The 20828-nt window shown below is 44.7% G+C and overlaps 1 protein-coding gene across 1 annotated transcript in view; it reads right to left on the reverse strand.

Annotated features, from left to right (window-relative positions):
* The window catches only part of SLC6A20 (solute carrier family 6 member 20), a 59083-nt gene that overhangs the window by 20675 nt on the left and 17580 nt on the right, over window positions 1–20828 (reverse strand). Inside the window, exons 4-7 of the mRNA XM_037005598.2 lie at window positions 19748–19975; window positions 7772–7882; window positions 6601–6842; window positions 5536–5698 (exon numbers count right to left, since the gene is read on the reverse strand). Of these exons, the coding sequence (XP_036861493.1) occupies window positions 5536–5698; window positions 6601–6842; window positions 7772–7882; window positions 19748–19975 (744 nt within the window). The remainder of the gene's footprint in view (window positions 1–5535; window positions 5699–6600; window positions 6843–7771; window positions 7883–19747; window positions 19976–20828) is intronic.

Consider the following 20828-nt stretch of genomic DNA (forward strand, 5'->3'; position numbering starts at 1 on the left):
TGCAGTACTTGTATCAGACAAAATACAATTCAAAACAAAGAAAGTAACAAGACACAAAGAAGGATATTACAAATGATAAAGGGGGCAGTCAAACAAGAGGATATAAGCATTATAAATATATATGCAACCAATACAGGAGCAACGACTATGTGAAACAAATGCTAACATAATTAATGGAGGAAATAGAATACAATGCATTCATTCTAGGAGCCTTCAGCACACCACTCACTACAAAGGACAGATCCACCAGACAGAAAATAAGCAAGGACACAAGGGAATGAACAAACACACTAGAACAGATGGACCTAATAGACATCTACAGAACTCTACACCCAAAATCAGCAGAATATACATTCTTATCAAGTGCACATGGAACATTTTCTAGAATAGACCACATACTAGGCCACAAAAAGAACCTCAGTAAATTCAGAAACATTGAAATTATACCAGCCAACTTCTTAGTCCACAAAGGTATAAAACTAGAAATAAATTGTACAAAGAAAACAAAAAGGCTCACAAACACATGGAGGCTTAACAACATGCTCCTAAATAATCAATGGACCAATGACCAAATTAAAACAGAGATCGAGCAATATATAGAGACAAATGACAATGACAGCACAAAGCCCCAACTTCTGTGGGATGCAGTGAAGGCAGTTCTAAGAGGAAAGTATATAGCAATCTAGGTCTATTTAAAGAAGGAAGAACAATCCTAAATGAATAGTCTAAAGTCACAATTGTTGAAACTGGAAAGAGAAGAACAAGTGAGGCCCAAAGTCAGTAGAAAGAGGAACATAATAAAGATCAGAGAAGAAATAAATAAAATTGAGAAGAATAAAACAATAGAAAAAAAATCAATGGAACCAAGAGCTGGTTCTTTGGAAAAATAAACAAAATTAATAAGCCTCTAGCCAGGCTTATTAAGAGAAAAAGAGAATCTATACACATAAACAGAATCAGAAATGAAAAAGGAAAAATCACGACGGACCCCACAGAAATACAAAGAATTATTAGAGAATACTATGAAAACCTATATGCTAACAAGCTGGAAAACCTAGAAGAAATGGACAACTTCCTAGAAAAATACAACCTTCCAAGACTGACCAAGGAAGAAACAGACATTTCATGCAATTACCTAAATATAAACAGACCAATTACCAGCAATGAAATTGAATCAGTAATCAAAAAACTACCCAAGAAGAAAACCCCTAGGCCAGATGGATTCCCCACTGAATTTTATCAGACATATAGAGAAGACATAATACCCATTCTCCTTAAAGTTTTCCAAAAAATAGAAGAGGGGGGGAATACTTCCAAACTTATTCTTGAAGCAGTAGCACTGTAATACCAAAACAAGGCAAAGACCCCACCAAAAAAGAAAATTACAGACCAATATCCCTGACGAATATAGATGCAAAAATACTCAACAAAATATTAGCAAACTGAATTCAAAAATACATCAAGAGGATCATACACCATGACCAAGTGGGATTCATCTCAGGGATGCAAGGATGGTACAACATTTGAAAATCAATCAACATCATCCACCACATCAACAAAAAGAAGGACAAAAACCACGATCATCTCCATAGACACTGAAAAAGCATTCGACAAAATTCAACATCCATTCATGATAAAAACTCTCAACAAAATGGGTATAGAGGGCAAGTACCTCAACATAATAAAGGCCATATATGACAAATCCACCGCCAACATCATACTTAACAGCGAGAAGCTGAAAGCTCTTCACCTAACATTGGGGACAAGATAGGGATGCCCACTCTCCCCACTGTTATTCAACATAGTACTGGAGGTTCTATCCAGGGCAATCAGACAACACAAAGAAATACAAGGCATCCAGATTGGTAAAAAGAAGTCAAATTGTCACTATTTGCAGATGACATGATATTGTACATAAAAAACCCTAAAGACTCCACTCCAAAACTACTAGAACTAATATCTGAATTCAGCAAAGTTGCAGGATACAAAATTAATACACAGAAATCTGTTGCTTTCCTATACATTAACGATGAACTAGCAGAAAGAGAAATCAGGAAAACAATTCCATTCACAACTGCATCAAAAAGAATAAAATACCTAGGAATAAACCTAACCAAGGTAGTGAAAGACATATACCCTAAAAACTACAAGACACTCTTAAGAGAAATTAAAGATGACACTAATAAATGCAAACTCACCCCATGCTCTTGACTAGGAAGAATTAATATTGTCAAAATGGCCATCCTGCCTAAAGCAATCTACAGATTCAATACAATCCCTATCAAAATACCAACAGCATTCTTCAACCAACTGGAACAGATAGTTCTAAAATTCAGATGGAACCACCAAAGACCCCAAATAGCCAAAGCAATCCTGAGAAGGAAGAATAAAGTAGGTGGGATCTCACTTGCCAACTTCAAGCTCTACTACAAAGCCACAGTAATCAAGACAATTTGGTACTGGTACAAGAACAGACCCACAGAGCAGTGGAACAGAATAGAGTCCAGATATTAACCCAAACATATATGGTTAGTTAATATATGAAAAAGGAGCCATGGACATACAATGGGGAAATGACATCCTCTTCAACAGCTGGTATTGGCAAAACTGGACAGCTACATGCAAGAGAATGAAACTGGATCATTGTCTAATGCCATATACAAAAGTAAATTAGAAAGGGATCAAAGACCTGAATGTAAGTCATGAAACCATAAAACTCTTAGAAAAAAACATAGGCAAAAATCTCTTGGACATAAACATGAGCAACTTCTTCATGAACATATCTCCCCGGGCAAGGGAAACAAAAGCAAAAATGAGCAAGTGGGACTATATCAAGCTGAAAAGCTTCTGTACAGCAAAGGACACCATAATAGAACAGATGGGCATACTACAGTATGGGAGAATATATTCATAAATGACACATCTGATAAGGGTTGACATCCAAAATATATAAAGAGCTCATGCACCTCAAGAAACAAAAAGCAAATAACCCAATTAAAAAATGGGCACAGAATCTGAACAGACACTTCTCCAAAGAAGAAATTCAGATGGCCAACAGACACATGAAAAGATCCTCCACATCGTAATCATCAGAGAAATGCAAATTAAAACCACAATGAGATATCACCTCACACCAGTAAGGATGGCCAGCATCCAAAAGACAAACAACAAATGTTGGTGATGTTGTGGAGAAAGGGGAACCCTCCTACACTGCTGGTGGGAATGTAAATTAGTTCAACCATTGTGGAAAGCAGTATGGAGGTTCCTCAGAAAACTTAAAATAGAAATACCATTTGACCCAGGAATTCCACCCTAGGAATTTACCCTAAGAATGGAGCTGCCCAGTTTGAAAAAGACAGATTCACCCCTATGTTTATCACAGCACTATTTACAAAAGCCAAGAAATGGAAGCAACCTAGGTGTCTATCAGTAGATGAATGGATAAAGAAGATGTGGTACATATACACAAAGGAATATTATTCAGCCATAAGAAGAAAACAAATCCTACCATTTGCAACAACATAGATGGAGCTAGAGGGTATTATGCTCAGTGAAATAAGCCAGGCAGAGAAAGACAAGTACCAAATGATTTCACTAATCTGTGGAGCATAAGAACAAAGAAAAAAACTCAAGGAACAAAACAGCAGCAGACTCGCAGAACCCAAAAATGGACTAACAGTTACCAAAGGGAGAGTAACTGGGGAAGATGGGTGGGAAGGGAGGGATAAGGGGTAAAAAAGGGGCATTACTATTAACAGACATAATGTAGGGGGGCCACGGGGAGGGCTGTACAACACAGAGAAGACAAGTAGTGATTCTATAGCATATTACTACGCTGATGGACAGTGACTCTAATGGGGTATGTTGGGGGGACTTGGTGATGGGGGGAGTCTAGTAAACATGATGTTCCTCATGTAATTGTAGATTAATGATACCAAAAAAAAATTAAAAAGTTCTCAGCATAGTAAAGGTAATTCTATAAAATATTAAAAGTGATTTTAGTAGCAAAAAATACAGTAGCAAAAAAATTTTTTTTAAGACACCAAAATGTGTATTACTAAGGGAATGGATAAATAAACTGGGGTATATTTGCATGATGAAATAAAATGCAGCACTTAAAATGACTGAATGAGACTCCGTATGTGTTATGATCAGATCTTGAAAATAAAATGTTGAATGAGAAAGATATCTCCCAGGACCATTTATTTCCATGTAAAAGGTGACAATAAAAGAATAATGTTATTTAAGAATATATATGGGTAATAAAAATGTCAAAATGTAGGTTCTTGCCCCTGGTGAGCAGGGAAAGCTTGGAGCAGGTGAGAAAGGGCACTTTAACTTGGTCTCTGAAATGTTATTTTCCTTTAGATAAAAAAATCTGAGCCCCAAATGACAAAATGTTTAGAGTTATTCATTTAAGGTGGTAGATATATGGGTGCTTGTTGTATTATTCCTTGTACTTTCCTGTATTTTTAAAACTTAAAAAGAGAAAAGGAAAAGGAAGAAAGGAAATGGAGAACCCAAAGTATCTGCAATCTTAACAAAGATTTCTGTGCAGGGCCTGGGGAGAATGGTGGTCAGGAGCCCCTCGTCCTCTAAGAGGTGCAGGAAAACTAATTCAGAATGTTCCCCGACTAACACAGCAAGGCAGGTACACTGGCTTCCAGCATCACAGAGAACACTGCATGCACCTTTTTGCAACAAACAATGTAAACTCAGGTTTTAAGGCAGCTGGTACTGACGCTGTACACAGGCTTAGCTCTGCCTTTTTCAGAAATGGGACAGTTAGCACTTGAAAACAAGAAACTGTGCAGACGGAAAGGGGGAATCCGCATTTCTGGGGTAAAACAGTGTCTCAAAATACTTTCCTCTTCACACACACAAAAAGAAATCTTGGAATAGTTAGAAAAACAAAGCTCCCATCCTGCCAATTTAAGCCTGTTCATTAACAAATACTTCAAAAGACTGATGATAGTAGTGACTTCAGGCAGAGTGCCGGGGCCAGAGCCAAGGGCACCGGCAGCCAGCTAACCCCGACAGGCACCAAGGCCCCAGCCGCCAGGTGCAGCTGCTGTGGGAACACCCCCAGTCAGGCCAGAGCCGGAGGGGGCTCTGGGGCCCCACTACCGTCCGCTGTTCTTTAAGCAGTTCACCTCTGTTGTCAGCTGAGGAACCAGACACCTCTGTCCACATTTTAGAAATGACAGCACACGATCCAACATGAAGAGGACATGGACCGCATGGACAGGATCCCCAGATACAGCCCCGGGAACTTGAGAGGAGAAGGATGACCACAAAGGCCTCCCGCTGGGGGAGAATGAGCAGGTGCCCCCCCCAGCGGACACTGGCCCACTGTCCTGGCAAATCTACTAAAAAGCTGCCACTAGATTGGACAGATAGCATATGGGAAATAACATACAGGTTTGACACTGAGGCTGACTGAAGAATATTCCTCAGGTGGCACTTATTGGTGGCTCTCAAAGATCTTGTGAAGCGTGGGGACAGAAGCAAGTGGAGACCCTGCCAGCAACTTACCGTGTCCAGCTCTGATTCCAAGCTGCAGTTTTTAATTTGTGGGAACACCTCGCTGTATTTGCTGGGGAAAGCAGACGCGAGGTAGCCCTTCATTTGCTCCAGGTTGCTGGCTGTCAAAAAGCCATCTTCAAGGTCAAATGAATTGGTCAGCAGCAGAATCATCCTGTAGAGCAGAGCACACAATTATCTCCACCATCAGAAAAGCTGCTGTTGCCAAACCCTTTTGGAAGCTTGGATGCCGGGCTGCCCTTCCCTTGGCCTCTTTTCTGAGGTTGCTCTGGCAAAGGGAATCTTTTGATTGGTGGCCTTTTGGAGGGCAGGATGCTTCTGAAGGGCTACGGAGAAGCCTCAGGGTCGGGGACAAGGAGCCAGCCGGCACAGCCAGGCTACCAGCCGAGGACCACAAGCGCTAAAGCTTCTGTGATGATGGAAATGTTCTCCATCTGTGCTCCCTATGGTCCCCACTGGCCTCATACGCCAACTGAGTGAGTGTGGCTAGTGCTACTGAGGAACTGATTTAAATTAATTCACATTCAAATGGAAATCTATTTAAGTCAAAATTTAAATTCATTTAAATGAAATTTTAATAAAACTCACATTTTACTTTGTAAATAGCCACTCACAGCTAGCAGCTACCACATTGGACAGCCTACCTTCTAACGATGTTTCTTGTGTTTTGGGTAAGGGATGACAGGGAGAGGATCTGTAACTTCTGTGGCTCAGCTACAGGGCTTTTGGTTACTTTTGAGGTCAGGGCAGTGCGGGGCAGAAGAAACTAAGGTTTGTTGAGTGCCTCACTGTGCTAAGGGCTTCGAATATGTGAAGCTGCCCTCATTCCTTCAGGCAGCCCTTGCCCCTTGCCCCAGGCCCATCAGCTCCTGGGGGTGGTGGGTGGGGTACCTGGATTTGAACCCTGGATTGAGGGCTGCAAAGCCAGTGCCCTTTGCCCCACACCCCTCAGCTTCTCTGTGTCCACGTCTCCCCAGGGGTACCTTTGGTTTGGAGCTTTGGAGACTTGCCTCCCTCCCTGGAGGCCTGGGGTTTACTAGGGTGGCCCAGGCTTACTTGTTCAAGCAGTTTTCATAGTTGAAGGTGGCCTTGAAGCCGTAGATGGAGAAGGTCACGATGCTGGCGAATATGGAGGTGGCGCTGTTGACGAGGGACACGGTGAAGGCGTGCTTCTGGCAGTCGGTGGAGGGCTCGCTGTAGCTGGCAAAGGCGATCAGGCTGCCAAACCCCAGGCCGAGAGAGAAGAAGATCTGCGTGGCTGCATCGACCCAGGCCTTGGGGTTGGTCAGCTGCTCCGTCTGGAAAGCCAGCGGGACAGGGCTGATGGGTCCTGGTGGGGATCCCAAGCACTCCCTCCAGAGGAGGGCGGGAGGCCCGGAGACGGGAAGGAACTTGCCAGCGGCTCACTGCAGGTTCGAGGCAGGCCTGCGGCTGGGAAGCAGGCCTCTTTCCCCAGCAGAGAAAATACCCGGCATTCCTCACAATACTGCACAGCACCTGATCCATAGGTGTGCAGCTGACACACGTGGGGTGAAAGAATTATACAGGGTACTGAGCGACCAGGTTCTGCACAGGTCTGGGCCTCTGAAGATGGAGGTGGGGTGGCCATGTGGAGGAGATCGGGCCCAGAGTGAAGCGCGGCCCTGACATTAAGGGCTGTTTGGAAGGTGGTGGGGGACATTTTTGGGGAGGTGCTGCCACAGTCATTCTGCTTCCAGGGGCCGGATCTGCTAAACAAAGGACTTGTCCTGTCCCAGGGCATTAGTGCCTCCCCTGACTGAGGAGCCCTGGCCCAGAGGTGCCGGGGGAGGGAGCAGGGCCCCTGTGGAGTGTGGAGTCACCCTCTAGCGACAGGGGGTGTGGAAGTGTGTGCGCAGGGGGGTGAGGTGACCAAGCAGCAAACAGCGTAGACCTGAGGCTGGGAGTGGGTGGGGTGAGACTAGGGCCAGGAGGCCAGCAGGCCTCGCTGGGGGCAGTGCGGATGGGAGGAGAGGTGGACAAAAGACTCAGTATCCCAGAACTGACAGGGCTTGGGGACTGCCTGGCTGAGGAGGAGCCCTAGCACCCACAGGCAATCCTCACGTCCCCCACCTCCTGGTAGGGTCACCTGCCTCCCTGGGGGCACTGCAGCTTCCACCCACCCTCTGTCTTCCCTTCTTCCCACCCATCCTGGAAGGTGGCAGGGGGAATAGCGCTTTGTCGGGGGACCCTTCCCTCTAGCCCATACCTTGGGAGTGAACATGTATGCCAGGCCGTTGGTGGCTCCATGGAGCGTGAGGCCCCTGACCAGGTAGATGAGGAGCACGCAGTAGGGCAGCGACGCAGTCAAGTACACCACCTGCAGGCACCAGAGGGTGTGTCAGCCTCCTGGAGGGGGGGTGACCCCAGTGCCCCTTTTGCCCTGGACAAACTTGCCAGTCCTGTGGAACACCACACAGGCTTGGGTGCTCAGGCTGCTTATAGCCCCAAAGCACCACTGAAATCCTGGTTCAGACGCAGCATCTGAGCTCGGGCTGGGGAAGGGGCGGTGGCATCTGTAACCCCCTGGAAATCTCTGACTCGGTAGAGAAGAGGGAAATGTATGCGAAGCCTCTGCCCTCCACCCTCCCTTCAACCTGACCTTATTTCAGAAAGGATTTGGGGCAGCCTACCAAAATTTATCTGTCACATTAACATTTAAAAATTGATACAGAAATTGGTGTAAAAAGAAAATGTGGGCAATGCAGTAAGAGGAGCCCAAAGGAAAAGGCAGCCCACAGAATACCGTGTGTGTTCTAACCAGTCTCCGGGCCAGGGTCCTCTCTGAACTTCCCAGTGGCCCAAGCAAAGCAGGAAGTACAACCACAAGATCTCTACTGTCTCTAAAAGGGAAAAATTCAGGGCCCAGGGAGGGCCGACTTTTCCAGGACTGGGGGCTGAGAGAATCTGGGCCGTGAGCACTTGTGAAAGAAAAGCAGTGACGTTTGGCATAGGGGACAATGTCCCTCTGAGAGATGCAACGGTATGATTTTCTATGAAAGGTCTCACTTTCAGTGGGCTTTAAAACTGTACGTAAATGGAATTTTGTTCCACTGAATCTCCTGCTGACATGTAAGTTCAAAGATGCTTTATCTTTGGTGTTCACCCTGGCTTCGGCAATAGCCTCTCCAACTCTGGGTAACTCTAACCTTATGAAGCCTTAAAATAAAGACCTTAGGGCGGAGCCAAGATGGCGGCGTGAGTAGAGCAGTGGAAATCTCCTCCCAAAAACACATAGAGCTATGAAAATATAACAAAGAAAAATCTTCCTAAAATAGAGACCACAGGACACAGGACAACATCCAGACCACATCCACACCTGCAAGAACCCAGCGCCTTGTGAAGGGGGTAAGATACAAGCCCCAGCCCGGCGGGACCCGAGCGCCCCTCCCCCCGGCTCCAGGCGGGTGGAGAGAAACCGGAGCGGTTTTTTTTTTTTTTTTTTTTTGGCGAGCGCTTTTTGGAAGCCTTAGAGGGACGGGCCCCCGTTGCTGGGGAGGCAGGGTGGCGGGACCGGTGAGGAGGTGCCTGGGAACGTCGCCGGAGGACAAAGAATATCCCGCGTTTCACCCTGCGAGACCTGGGGGCGGGTGCCTGAGACCGGTGCCTGAGGACGGAGGAGGTCGCGCGTTTTTCCCCTTTTTTTTTTTTCTCTTTTTGGTGAGCGCTTTTTGGAAGCCTTGAAGGGACGGGGAGGCACGGTGGCGGGACTGGTGAGCGGGTGGCTGGGACTGGTGCCTAAGGACAAAGAATATCCCCCGTTTTTCCCTGCGGGACCGGTGGGCGGGTGCCTGAGACCGGCACTTGAGGACAGAGGAAATCGCGCGTTTCTCCCCTTTTTTTTTCTCTTTTCTGCGAGTGCTTTTTGGAAGCCTAAAAGGGACAGGGACCCCGGTGCTAGGGAGGCAGGGCGGCAGGACTGGTGAGCGGGTGCCTGGGACCGGCACCTGAGGACAAAGAATATCCCGCATTTTTCCCTGTGGGACCGGTGGGTGGGTGCCTGAGACCAGCACCTGAGGACGGAAGAAATCGCGCGTTTTTCCCCTTTTTTTTCCCTCTCTTTTTGCCGAGTGCTTTTTGGAAGCCTTGAAGGGACAGGCACCCCGGTGCTAGGGAGGCAGGGCGGCGGGACTGGTGAGCGGGTGCGTGGGACCGGTGCCTGAGGACAAAGAATATTGAGCGTTCCTTCCCTGCGGGACCGGTGGGTGGGTGCTTTTTGGAAGCCTTGAAAGGACAGGGACCCTGGTGCTAGGGAGACAGGGCAGCAGGACCAGTGAGCGGGTGCCTGGGACCGGCACCTGAGGACAAAAAAAAAAAAAAAAAAAATCGCTTGTTTTTTCCTTTTTTTTCCTTTTTTTTTTTTCTCTTTCTTTCTGTTCCCTCTCTCATTGTTGCTGCTGTTGTTTTGGTTTGGAGAGTGCTTTTTGGAAATCTTAAAGGGGCAGGACAGGTCACTTAGACCAGAAGCAGGGAATCTGGGGATCTCTGGGCACTCTAACCCCCTGGGCAGCAGGGAGCACAGAGGCCCCTTACGGAGATAAATAGTCTCCTGGCTGCTCCCCCGCCAACGGGGCTCCACCATTTTGGAGGAACAGCCCCAGCCAGGCCAAGCCCACAGCAACAGCGGAGATAAACCCCAAAGCAACTGGGCAGGAAGCAGAAGCCCTGTCTGCGCACAGCTGCCCAGCACAAGCCACTAGAGGTCGCTATTCTCCCAGGAAAAGGCTACAAACCAACAAGAAGGGAAGCTCTTCCAGCGGTCACTTGTACCAGCTCTGCAAACTATCTCTATCACCATGAAAAGGCAAAACTACAGGCAGACAAAGATCACAGAGACAACACCTGAGAAGGAGACAGACCTAACTAGTCTTCCTGAAAAAGAATTCAAAATAAAAATCATGAACATGCTGACAGAGATGCAGAAAAAAATGCAAGAGCAATGGGATGAGATGCAGAGAAAAATGCAAGAGCAGTGGGATGAAGTCCGGAAGGAGATCACAGATGTCAGGAAAGAGATCACAGAAGTGAAACAATCCCTGGAAGGATTTATAAGCAGAATGGATAAGATGCAAGAGGCCATTGAAGGAATAGAAGCCAGAAAACAGGAACGTATAGAAGCTGACATAGAGAGAGATAAAAGGATCTCCAGGAATGAAACAACACTAAGAGAAATATGTGACCAATACAAAAGGAAAAACATTCGTATTATAGGGATACCAGAAGAGGAAGAAAGAGGAAAAGGGATAGAAAGTGTCTTTGAAGAAATAATTGCTGAAAACTTCCCCAAACTGGGGGAGGAAATAATCGAACAGACCATGGAATTATACAGAACCCCCAACAGAAAGGATCCAAGGAGGACAACACCAAGACACATAATAATTAAAATGGCAAGGATCAAGGACAAGGAAAGAGTTTTAAAGGCAGCTAGAGAGAAAAAGGTCACCTATAAAGGAAAACCAATCAGGCTAACATCAGACTTCTCAACAGAAACCCTACAGGCCAGAAGAGAATGGCATGATATACTTAATGCAATGAAACAGAAGGGCCTTGAACCAAGGATACTGTATCCAGCACGACTATCATTTAAATATGATGGTGGGATCAAACAATTCCCAGACAAGCAAAAGCTGAGGGAATTTGCTTCCCACAAACCACCTCTACAGGGCATCCTACAGGGACTGCTCTAGATGGGAGCACCCCTAAAAAGAGCACAGAACAAAACACACAACATATGAAGAATGGAGGAGGAGGAATAAGAAGGGAGAGAAGAAAAGACTCTCCAGACAGTGTATATAACAGCTCAATAAGCGAGCTAAGTTAGGCAGTAAGATACTAAAGAAGCTAACCTTGAACCTTTGGTAACCACGAATCTAAAGCCTGCAATGGCAATAAGTACATATCTTTCAATAGTCACCCTAAATGTAAATGGACTTAATGCACCAATCAAAAGACATAGAGTAATAGAATGGATAAAAAAGCAAGACCCATCTATATGCTGCTTACAAGAAACTCACCTTAAACCCAAAGATAAGCATAGACTAAAAGTCAAGGGATGGAAAAACATATTTCAGGCAAACAACAGTGAGAAGAAAGCAGGGGTTGCAGTACTAATATCAGACAAAATAGACTTCAAAACAAAGAAAGTAACAAGAGATAAAGAAGGCCACTACATAATGATAAAGGGCTTAGTCCAACAAGAGGATATAACCATTCTAAATATATATGCACCCAATACAGGAGCACCAGCATATGTGAAGCAAATACTAACAGAACTAAAGAGGGAAATAGACTGCAATGCATTCATTGTAGGAGACTTCAACACACCACTCACCCCAAAGGATAGATCCACTGGGCAGAAAATAAGTAAAGACACACAGGCACTGAACAACACACTAGAACAGATGGACCTAATAGACATCTATAGAACTTTACATCCAAAAGCAACAGGATATACATTCTTCTCAAGTGCACATGGAACATTCTCCAGAATAGACCACATACTAGCTCACAAAAAGAGCCTCAGTAAATTCCACAATATTGAAATTCTACCAACCAATTTTTCAGACCACAAAGGTATGAAAGTAGAAATAAATTCTACAAAGAAAACAAAAAGGCTCACAAACACATGGAGGCTTAACAACATGCTACTAAATAATCAATGGATCAATGAACAAATCAAAATAGAGATCAAGGAATATATAGAAACAAATGACAACAACAACACTAAGCCCCAACTTCTGTGGGATGCAGCGAAAGCAGTCTTAAGAGGAAAGTATATAGCAATCCAGGCACACTTGAAGAAGGAAGAACAATCCCAAATGAATAGTCTAACATCACAATTATTAAAACTGGAAAAAGAAGAACGAATGAGGCCTAAAGTCAGCAGAAGGAGGGACATAATAAAGATCAGAGAAGAAATAAACAAAATTGAGAAGAATAAAACAATAGCAAAAATCAACGAAACCAAGAGCTGGTTCTTTGAGAAAATAAACAAAATAGATAAGCCTCTAGCCCAACTTATTAAGAGAAAAAGAGAGTCAACACAAATCAACATAATCAGAAATGAGAATGGAAAAATCACGACAGACTCCACAGAAATACAAAGAATTATTAAAGACTACTATGAAAACCTATATGCCAACAAGCTGGAAAACCTAGAAGAAATGGACAACTTCCTAGAAAAATACAACCTCCCAAGACTGACCAAGGAAGAAACACAAAAGTTAAACAAACCAATTACAAGCAAAGAAATTGAAACAGTAATCAAAAAACTACCCAAGAACAAAACCCCGGGGCCGGACAGATTTACCTCGGAATTTTATCAGACACACAGAGAAGACATAATACCCATTCTCCTTAAAGTGTTCCACAAAATAGAAGAAGAGGGAATACTCCCAAACTCATTCTATGAAGCCAACATCACCCTAATACCAAAACCAGGAAAAGACCCCACCAAAAAAGAAAATTACAGACCAATATCCCTGATGAATGTAGATGCAAAAATACTCAATAAAATATTAGCAAACAGAATTCAACAGTATATCAAAAGGATCATACACCATGACCAAGTGGGGTTCATCCCAGGGATGCAAGGATGGTACAACATTCGAAAATCCATCAACATCATCCACCACATCAACAAAAAGAAAGACAAAAACCACATGATCATCTCCATAGATGCTGAAAAAGCATTTGACAAAATTCAACATCCATTCATGATAAAAACTCTCAGCAAAATGGGAATAGAGGGCAAGTACCTCAACATAATAAAGGCCATATATGATAAACCCACAGCCAGCATTATACTGAACAGCGAGAAGCTGAAAGCATTTCCACTGAGATCGGGAACCAGACAGGGATGCCCACTCTCCCCACTGTTATTTAACATAGTACTGGAGGTCCTAGCCACGGCAATCAGACAAAACAAAGAAATACAAGGAATCCAGATTGGTAAAGAAGAAGTTAAACTGTCACTATTTGCAGATGATATGATACTGTACATAAAAAACCCTAAAGACTCCACTCCAAAACTACTAGAACTGATATCGGAATACAGCAAAGTTGCAGGATACAAAATCAACACACAGAAATCTGTAGCTTTCCTATACACTAACAACGAATCAATAGAAAGAGAAATCAGGAAAACAATTCCATTCACCATTGCATCAAAAAGAATAAAATACCTAGGAATAAACCTAACCAAGGAAGTGAAAGACTTATACTCTGAAAACTACAAGTCACTCTTAAGAGAAATTAAAGGGGACACTAATAAATGGAAACTCATCCCATGCTCATGGCTAGGAAGAATTAATATCGTCAAAATGGCCATCCTGCCGAAAGCAATATACAAATTTGATGCAATCCCTCTCAAATTACCAGCAACATTCTTCAATGAATTGGAACAAATAATTCAAAAATTCATATGGAAACACCAAAGACCCCGAATAGCCAAAGCAATCCTGAAAAAGAAGAATAAAGTAGGGGGGATCTCACTCCCCAACTTCAAGCTCTACTACAAAGCCATAGTAATCAAGACAATTTGGTACTGGCACAAGAACAGAGCCACAGACCAGTGGAACAGATTAGAGACCCCAGAAATTAACCCAAACATATATGGTCAATTAATATTTGATAAAGGAGCCATGGACATACAATGGCAAAATGACAGTCTCTTCAACAGATGGTGCTGGCAAAACTGGACAGCTACATGTAGGAGAATGAAACTGGACCATTGTCTAACCCCATATACAAAGGTAAACTCAAAATGGATCAAAGACCTGAATGTAAGTCACGAAACCATTAAACTCTTGGAAAAAAACATAGGCAAAAACCTCTTAGACATAAACATGAGTGATCTCTTCTTGAACATATCTCCCCGGGCAAGGAAAACAACAGCAAAAATGAGCAAGTGGGACTACATTAAGCTGAAAAGCTTCTGTACAGCGAAAGACACCATCAATAGAACAAAAAGGAACCCTACAGTATGGGAGAATATATTTGAAAATGACAGATCTGATAAAGGCTTGACGTCCAGAATATATAAAGAGCTCACACGCCTCAACAAACAAAAAACAAATAACCCAATTAAAAAATGGGCAGAGGAACTGAACAGACAGTTCTCCAAAAAAGAAATACAGATGGCCAAGAGACACATGAAAAGATGCTCCACATCGCTAATTATCAGAGAAATGCAAATTAAAACTACAATGAGGTATCACCTCACACCAGTAAGGATAGCTGCCATCCAAAAGACAAACAACAACAAATGTTGGCGAGGCTGTGGAGAAAGGGGAACCCTCCTACACTGCTGGTGGGAATGTAAATTAGTTCAACCATTGTGGAAAGCAGTATGGAGGTGCATCAAAATGCTCAAAACGGACCTACCATTTGACCCAGGAATTCCACTCCTAGGAATTTACCCTAAGAACGCAGCAATCAAGTTTGAGAAAGACAGATGCACTCCTATGTTTATCGCAGCACTATTTACAATAGCCAAGAATTGGAAGCAACCTAAATGTCCATCGGTAGATGAATGGATAAAGAAGATGTGGTACATATACACAATGGAATACTACTCAGCCATAAGAAGTGGAAAAATCCAACCATTTGCAGCAACATGGATGGAGCTGGAGAGTATTATGCTCAGTGAAATAAGCCAAGCGGAGAAAGAGAAATACCAAATGATTTCACTCATCTGAGGAGTATAGGAACAAAGGAAAAACTGAAGGAACAAAACAGCAGAAGAATTACAGAACCCAAAAATGGACTAACAGGTACCAAAGGGAAAGGAACTGGGGAGGATGGGTGGGCAGGGAGGGATAAGGGGGGGGAAGAAGAAGAGGGGTATTAAGATTAGCATGCATGGGGGGGAGGGAGAAAGGGGAGGGTGGGCTGCACAACACAGAGAGGACAAGTAGTGACTCTACCACATTTTGCTAAGCTGATGGACAGTAACCGTAATGTGGTTGTTAGGGGGGACCTGATATAGCGGAGAGCATAGTAAACATAGTATTCTTCAGGTAAGTGTAGATTAAAAATTTAAAAAAAAAAAAGAAAGAAAGAAAGAAAAGGGGGATTACTCCTTAACAGGATAAAACTATTGGTAAATCAAAGATCAACGCATGCTTTAAATATCCTTAATGTTGATCACTTAAAGGGTGTCAGATGATCAGCTATGGAGGTACTCTTTTCTGATAATATTCCTTTCTCTTAATTAAAAAAAAAAAAAAAAAGCAGTTACTGTGTGCTGACCTCCAATGAGTTCTGCACAGTGGTATAGAGGGCATGTCAAAGTGTGGGCAAAGGGTCTGTTTGTTTCTATGCAGAAGATCAAGGCCTAGCTTGGATACCCAGAAAATGAACTAAGATACGATATGAGGAGGAGCTTCCGGCATCAGCACTCTCTGGAGGACTCGTGCCGGGGGATGATCATCAAAAAGCCTCCACAGGGATCCGGACGATGCTGCGGTTGTGGCTGCATCCAGCCCACCGTCTCCTGGACTTGCCATAAGAAGGAGGAGGGAGATGTCTAGGCTGGCATGTGCATACAGTGAGACAACGAATTTGACTGGATCTGTACTGTTGGAACTCAACCAGGAGTTGGGAGGGGTGCAAGTTGTAGCACCCCAAAATCTCATGACTATAGACTATCTATGGTTAAAAGAACATATGGGATGTGAACAGATCCCAGAAATGGGCTGCTTTAATTTGTCTGATGGTTCAAGTACAGTTGGAAAATATCCATCATATCATAGATAAATTTTCACAAATGCCTAGGGTGCCTAAATGGTTTTCTTGGCTTCACTGGAGATGGCTGGTAATTATAGATTTGCTTTGTTTATGTCACCGTATTCCTATTATGTTAATATGTGTGTGCAAATTAGTTAGTAGTTTAAAACCTATACATACTTAAGGTACTATACAAGAAGATATGTCAAAGAAATAATCAATCCTCCCAAGTTTCCTTCATATGCTACATCTATAGCTTTTCTTCTTCCTTCCTAATTACAAACCTTAAATAGAATTCGTGCCTCATATCGAATTTACCGAGTATCATAATTCCTCCAGGTGGTAAAGATACCTCGAGACAAGTGCTGGGCATAGAAGCCACAGGGCATAAATCTGCAAAGAAGTAAAAAGCTAACCTTTGCAAACAATATGGCTTCTCTCTCACTTACCAACTTTACATTTCCCTGTATGGCCCCGGAAGATGACTGGTTAGCCAGAGACGGGTAAGATTCCTCAAGGGAGGAACAACCTAAGACAGGCACAGTCGCAGGGGGGCCATCAGGTGAGAATTTGGGGATCAACAGAGGTGAGGCTCAGAACCTCACCCCCCCTGCTTTGAGAGAAATCTTCTGCATCCGTGGATGTCTTGCTGCCCTTGTCTAGCCTGGATTAATACTTAGTCCATAGGCACACACCTGATCATCTGATCATCTACATTTGCCTTCTTACAGCACTAAACTATGTTTTCTACCTTTATCTTGCATCTACCTACCACTTCAGCATTTTATTAAAAATAAAAATAATAATAATAATAGGAGAAATGTGGGATCAACATATAAATCAAGTACAAAAATCAAATGAATATTCATATTTGACCTGATGGTTTATAGGTCATATTGCATGATCAAAACCGAAAGTTTCTGTGATGAATGCCCTTGTACTGTTCACCATGTAAGAATTTATTCACTCTGTAAGAATTCGTTCACCATGTAAGAACTTGTTCGTTATGCTTCAGAAGATTGGAGACTGACGAGAATTAGGCTTGAGATGGATTAATGATTGTACATTGAGCATTGACCCCCCCTATACTGAATTTTATTGTTGTTAACAACCATTTGATCAATAAATATGAGAGATGCCCTCTCAAAAAAAAAAAAAAAAAAAAAGATAATCTAAAAAAAAAAAATAAATAAAAAAAAAAAATAAAGACCTTAAAGCACACACGTGCCCATCCAGGTCTGGAATTTTCTCTATAAACTCATATGTATAGTAGTGCCTCTTATATAAAGCAAAGAATTAATTTGCAAGATTCATGTTTGTGAAAGCAGCTCCCTTGAAGTTTGGGTCCTCCCATGGGAAACGGAGCTGATAGCCCAGGCCCAGCTGAGTTGGAAGTGCACCTGGCCCTCCCTCCCTCAGAGGTGCAGTGCCATCTACCTGGGAGTGCCCAGGGCCATCTGAGGGGTGCCCGGCCCCGTCACCCGGTGGCCTGCAGGTGGAGTGGGTGTGTCTTCTCTCATTTACCCTTAGCTGAGGTCATTGTCACTTGAGAAGAGTAATAAATCCACTGGAGATCATAAGAAAATGAACCCAGCATGAGGTGAAGATGGGTGAATGAAGAGAGGCAGACACCAGGCCAGGAGCTGAAGGACATCAAGGGACAACAGGGGGTTGAGGACCAGTGTCCATGACCAGGCACTGAGGGGGCATGCCAGGCAAGCCCTGGGGATTTCTCTCCTTCCCTTGGGTGAACACTTTTCTCCGGGGGCTTCTCCCCCATCTGGGAAGCTGGCAGTGTTGCTGGGCACGTGATCGAGCCTAAACTCTCAGGAAAAACCATTTCTAACCAACCTACAAAAACTCTTGGAGGACAAAAGGAGATTGCAACAGAGGCGACCAGAAAATGGCACACAGTTTTTAGCAAAATTAATCCCCATAAATAGAGTCGTAGGGCACTTCTCAGGGAGAGGGCTATGGCTTAAGCAAAGGACATAGATAAGTGAGAATAAATAAGTCCTCATAGTATGGCATGACTTCATTTAACACATTTCTAAATGGCCTGATAAAGAGGCGGCCTGATTAAATCCCCAGATTGCAGATGTTGCCCTTAGATCTTTGGACCATGTTCATAATAATCTGGCAAAGACAAATTGCAAAAACATTTTTTATGAGGCTAAACTATCAGGCCAAGCTTCAAGATGGGATAGAGTGAGTCGCTTCAGGCTCTAAGCCTTCCCAGGGAAGATTCACTAGTCCCCCCATTTGGCCAGGGGTGTGGTGCTTTGGGGCCAGGATGCGTGCTGCCACAGGTCTTCGGAAACCACAAGAAAATGTTCTTCCCAGGCATGGGACTGGGGTTGGCACGGGGTTCCTACTACTGTGGGCAACTCTGGTCCTGATGCTTCAAGAAAAACATGGTGGGCCAGAGGAGGCTGCTTAGGTTGAGGGGTGCGGACAGGTGGACTCGCAGGGCCTTCAGAAGGGAGAAGCTAGCTGGGATTGACTAAGTCACAGAAGGTGTGGCGACAGCAAACAAGAGGTGCCTCATTAAACCAATGCGATGGGGAGTCTGGAACAAAGCTGGGTCTGCCCTGGCTCTGCTTTCACTGGTTGGTACCCTTGGGGTGGTGGCTTTACTCTCTAGGCCTCAGGTGAGAGGAATAATTAAATCTACTCCGAAGGGCTGTTGCAAGACTGAAACAATTTCTATGGCCAAGCGTGGCAAATCTGCCTCAGGAGTGACTGAATGTGAGGCAGGGGCAAGGGCACCTGCTGCAGCTGGGGAAAGATGGCAGGTGATGGGAGAACTCCAAGGAAACTTTCTACAGGGAGCTCAGAGTTAAAGGAACACCTCAGCCTCACCAGGAGTATAAACCTGGGCTGCAACCAAAGAGAAAAGGTCTAAAAATCAGGCCTGCCAGCTCTGTAGGGTCACTGAAAGCAGTTTAGTACACAGATTCTCAAAATCTGCTGCACATTAGAATCACCGGGGGGATCTCTTAACATTCCAGTGCTCAGGCTGAACCTCACCCTGATTACTCCGGAACCTTTGGGGGTAGGATAGAGACGCCAGTTTTAAAAGCTCTCCAGGTAATATCAATGTGCAGCTAAGTCTGAAAGCCAGGGTTTACCGTGTCTTGGGGAACATTTGCAATCATTTAAAGAGGGGACACTCACTGTCTACTTTCCGGGTACTACCTGGGTCATATGAATTTGGGACAGGTTGGCACAGAAAGGCTCATCTTTTTAGATAGTGGGAAAGTCCTCTTTTCAATATTTAGGCCCTGTCCATCTTTACAACTGCTCAGCGGGTGGTCTTTGCCAGCAATGCTGTTGGTGCCCTCCTCAGCACAGCGTCTGCCCCTCGACTGCAGAAGGCATCCCCTTGGCATTGCCCAGGGAGGCGCTGCAGGCCCTCCTGCCGCCCATTGCTCTGCCCCATGCTGGGCCGTCCCACCTTGCCGGTTGACTCGGTGCCCCGCAGGATGCACAGGTACACCACGAGCCAGGCCAGGACGAGGCACAGTGCCGGCTCCCACCGCATGCCCCCATTCTCCTGGATGGATGGTGAGATGTTGAGGGTCTTCCTGAACCAGAAGTACTGCGTGGACGAGGCCTTCTCACACTCCTCCTCATAGCCCGTGCGGTTGCTGTTCAGCGGGCAGACCGACCAGGGCAGGGGATCCTTTGGGATCAAGACAAGCATTACCCAGAGAGATAAGGGCTGGGTGGAGAGGACAGGCAGTGGCCCTGATAGGAGGCTCTTGGAAGAGAAGCGCACTGGGCCCCAAAGGGCAGCGGCTGGAGCACTCGAAGGCTGACTGGGCATCACAGGCTTTGTTGGGAGCACAGAGGGGCTTGAGAACAGTTTTAAAGGCTCCCCCAGTTGATTCCAGGGCACAGCCAGGGTGGAGAAGCCTTAGAGCATGTAAGAACTTGTGAAACTGGCTGTTCCCAGCCCCCAGCCTCTCCCCCTGGGAATCGGTGGGTCAGGCTCTTGTCCTGCATCTGCATTTGAAACAGTCCCTGGTGCTCCTGCTGGGGAGGTCCCATCAGGAGGCTGGAGCCCTCCCACCCCAGTAGTGGATGGATGGACAAGGGCACAGGCCCTGCGGCCTGACTGCTTGTGTCACTCTCCCTGCTAAGCAGCTCCCCTCTGCCTCAGGGGCTCAGTGCACTCAGCAAATTAGGTTACAGTGACGATCACATACATGGATACTTCCAAGTGCTGGGATTCTACCTGGCCCCAAGCAAGTGCAAGTGAAAGCCAGCTGCTGTTACTACCATTATTATGTGCCCACGGAGAAGGGCTCCAAAGCAGAGGGGCTAGGGGAGAAGTCCATACACCTGTGAAGGATGGAGTGCATGGTCAAGTGATTTTCAGGAATCACATTTCTGAAAGGCAGAAAAAAAGTGTGCCTTTTCTTGAGACACTTTATTTTCACCTTCAAAAGTTGGTGAAATCATTCTGATTTTGTTAGAACAAGACATGCTGCTTCCACCTTTGGAAAACTGCCTTCATATGTATACAGATCTAT

The sequence above is a fragment of the Manis javanica genome, chromosome 3 (assembly GCF_040802235.1).
Source record: "Manis javanica isolate MJ-LG chromosome 3, MJ_LKY, whole genome shotgun sequence".
NCBI classification, from domain to species: Eukaryota; Metazoa; Chordata; class Mammalia; order Pholidota; family Manidae; genus Manis; species Manis javanica.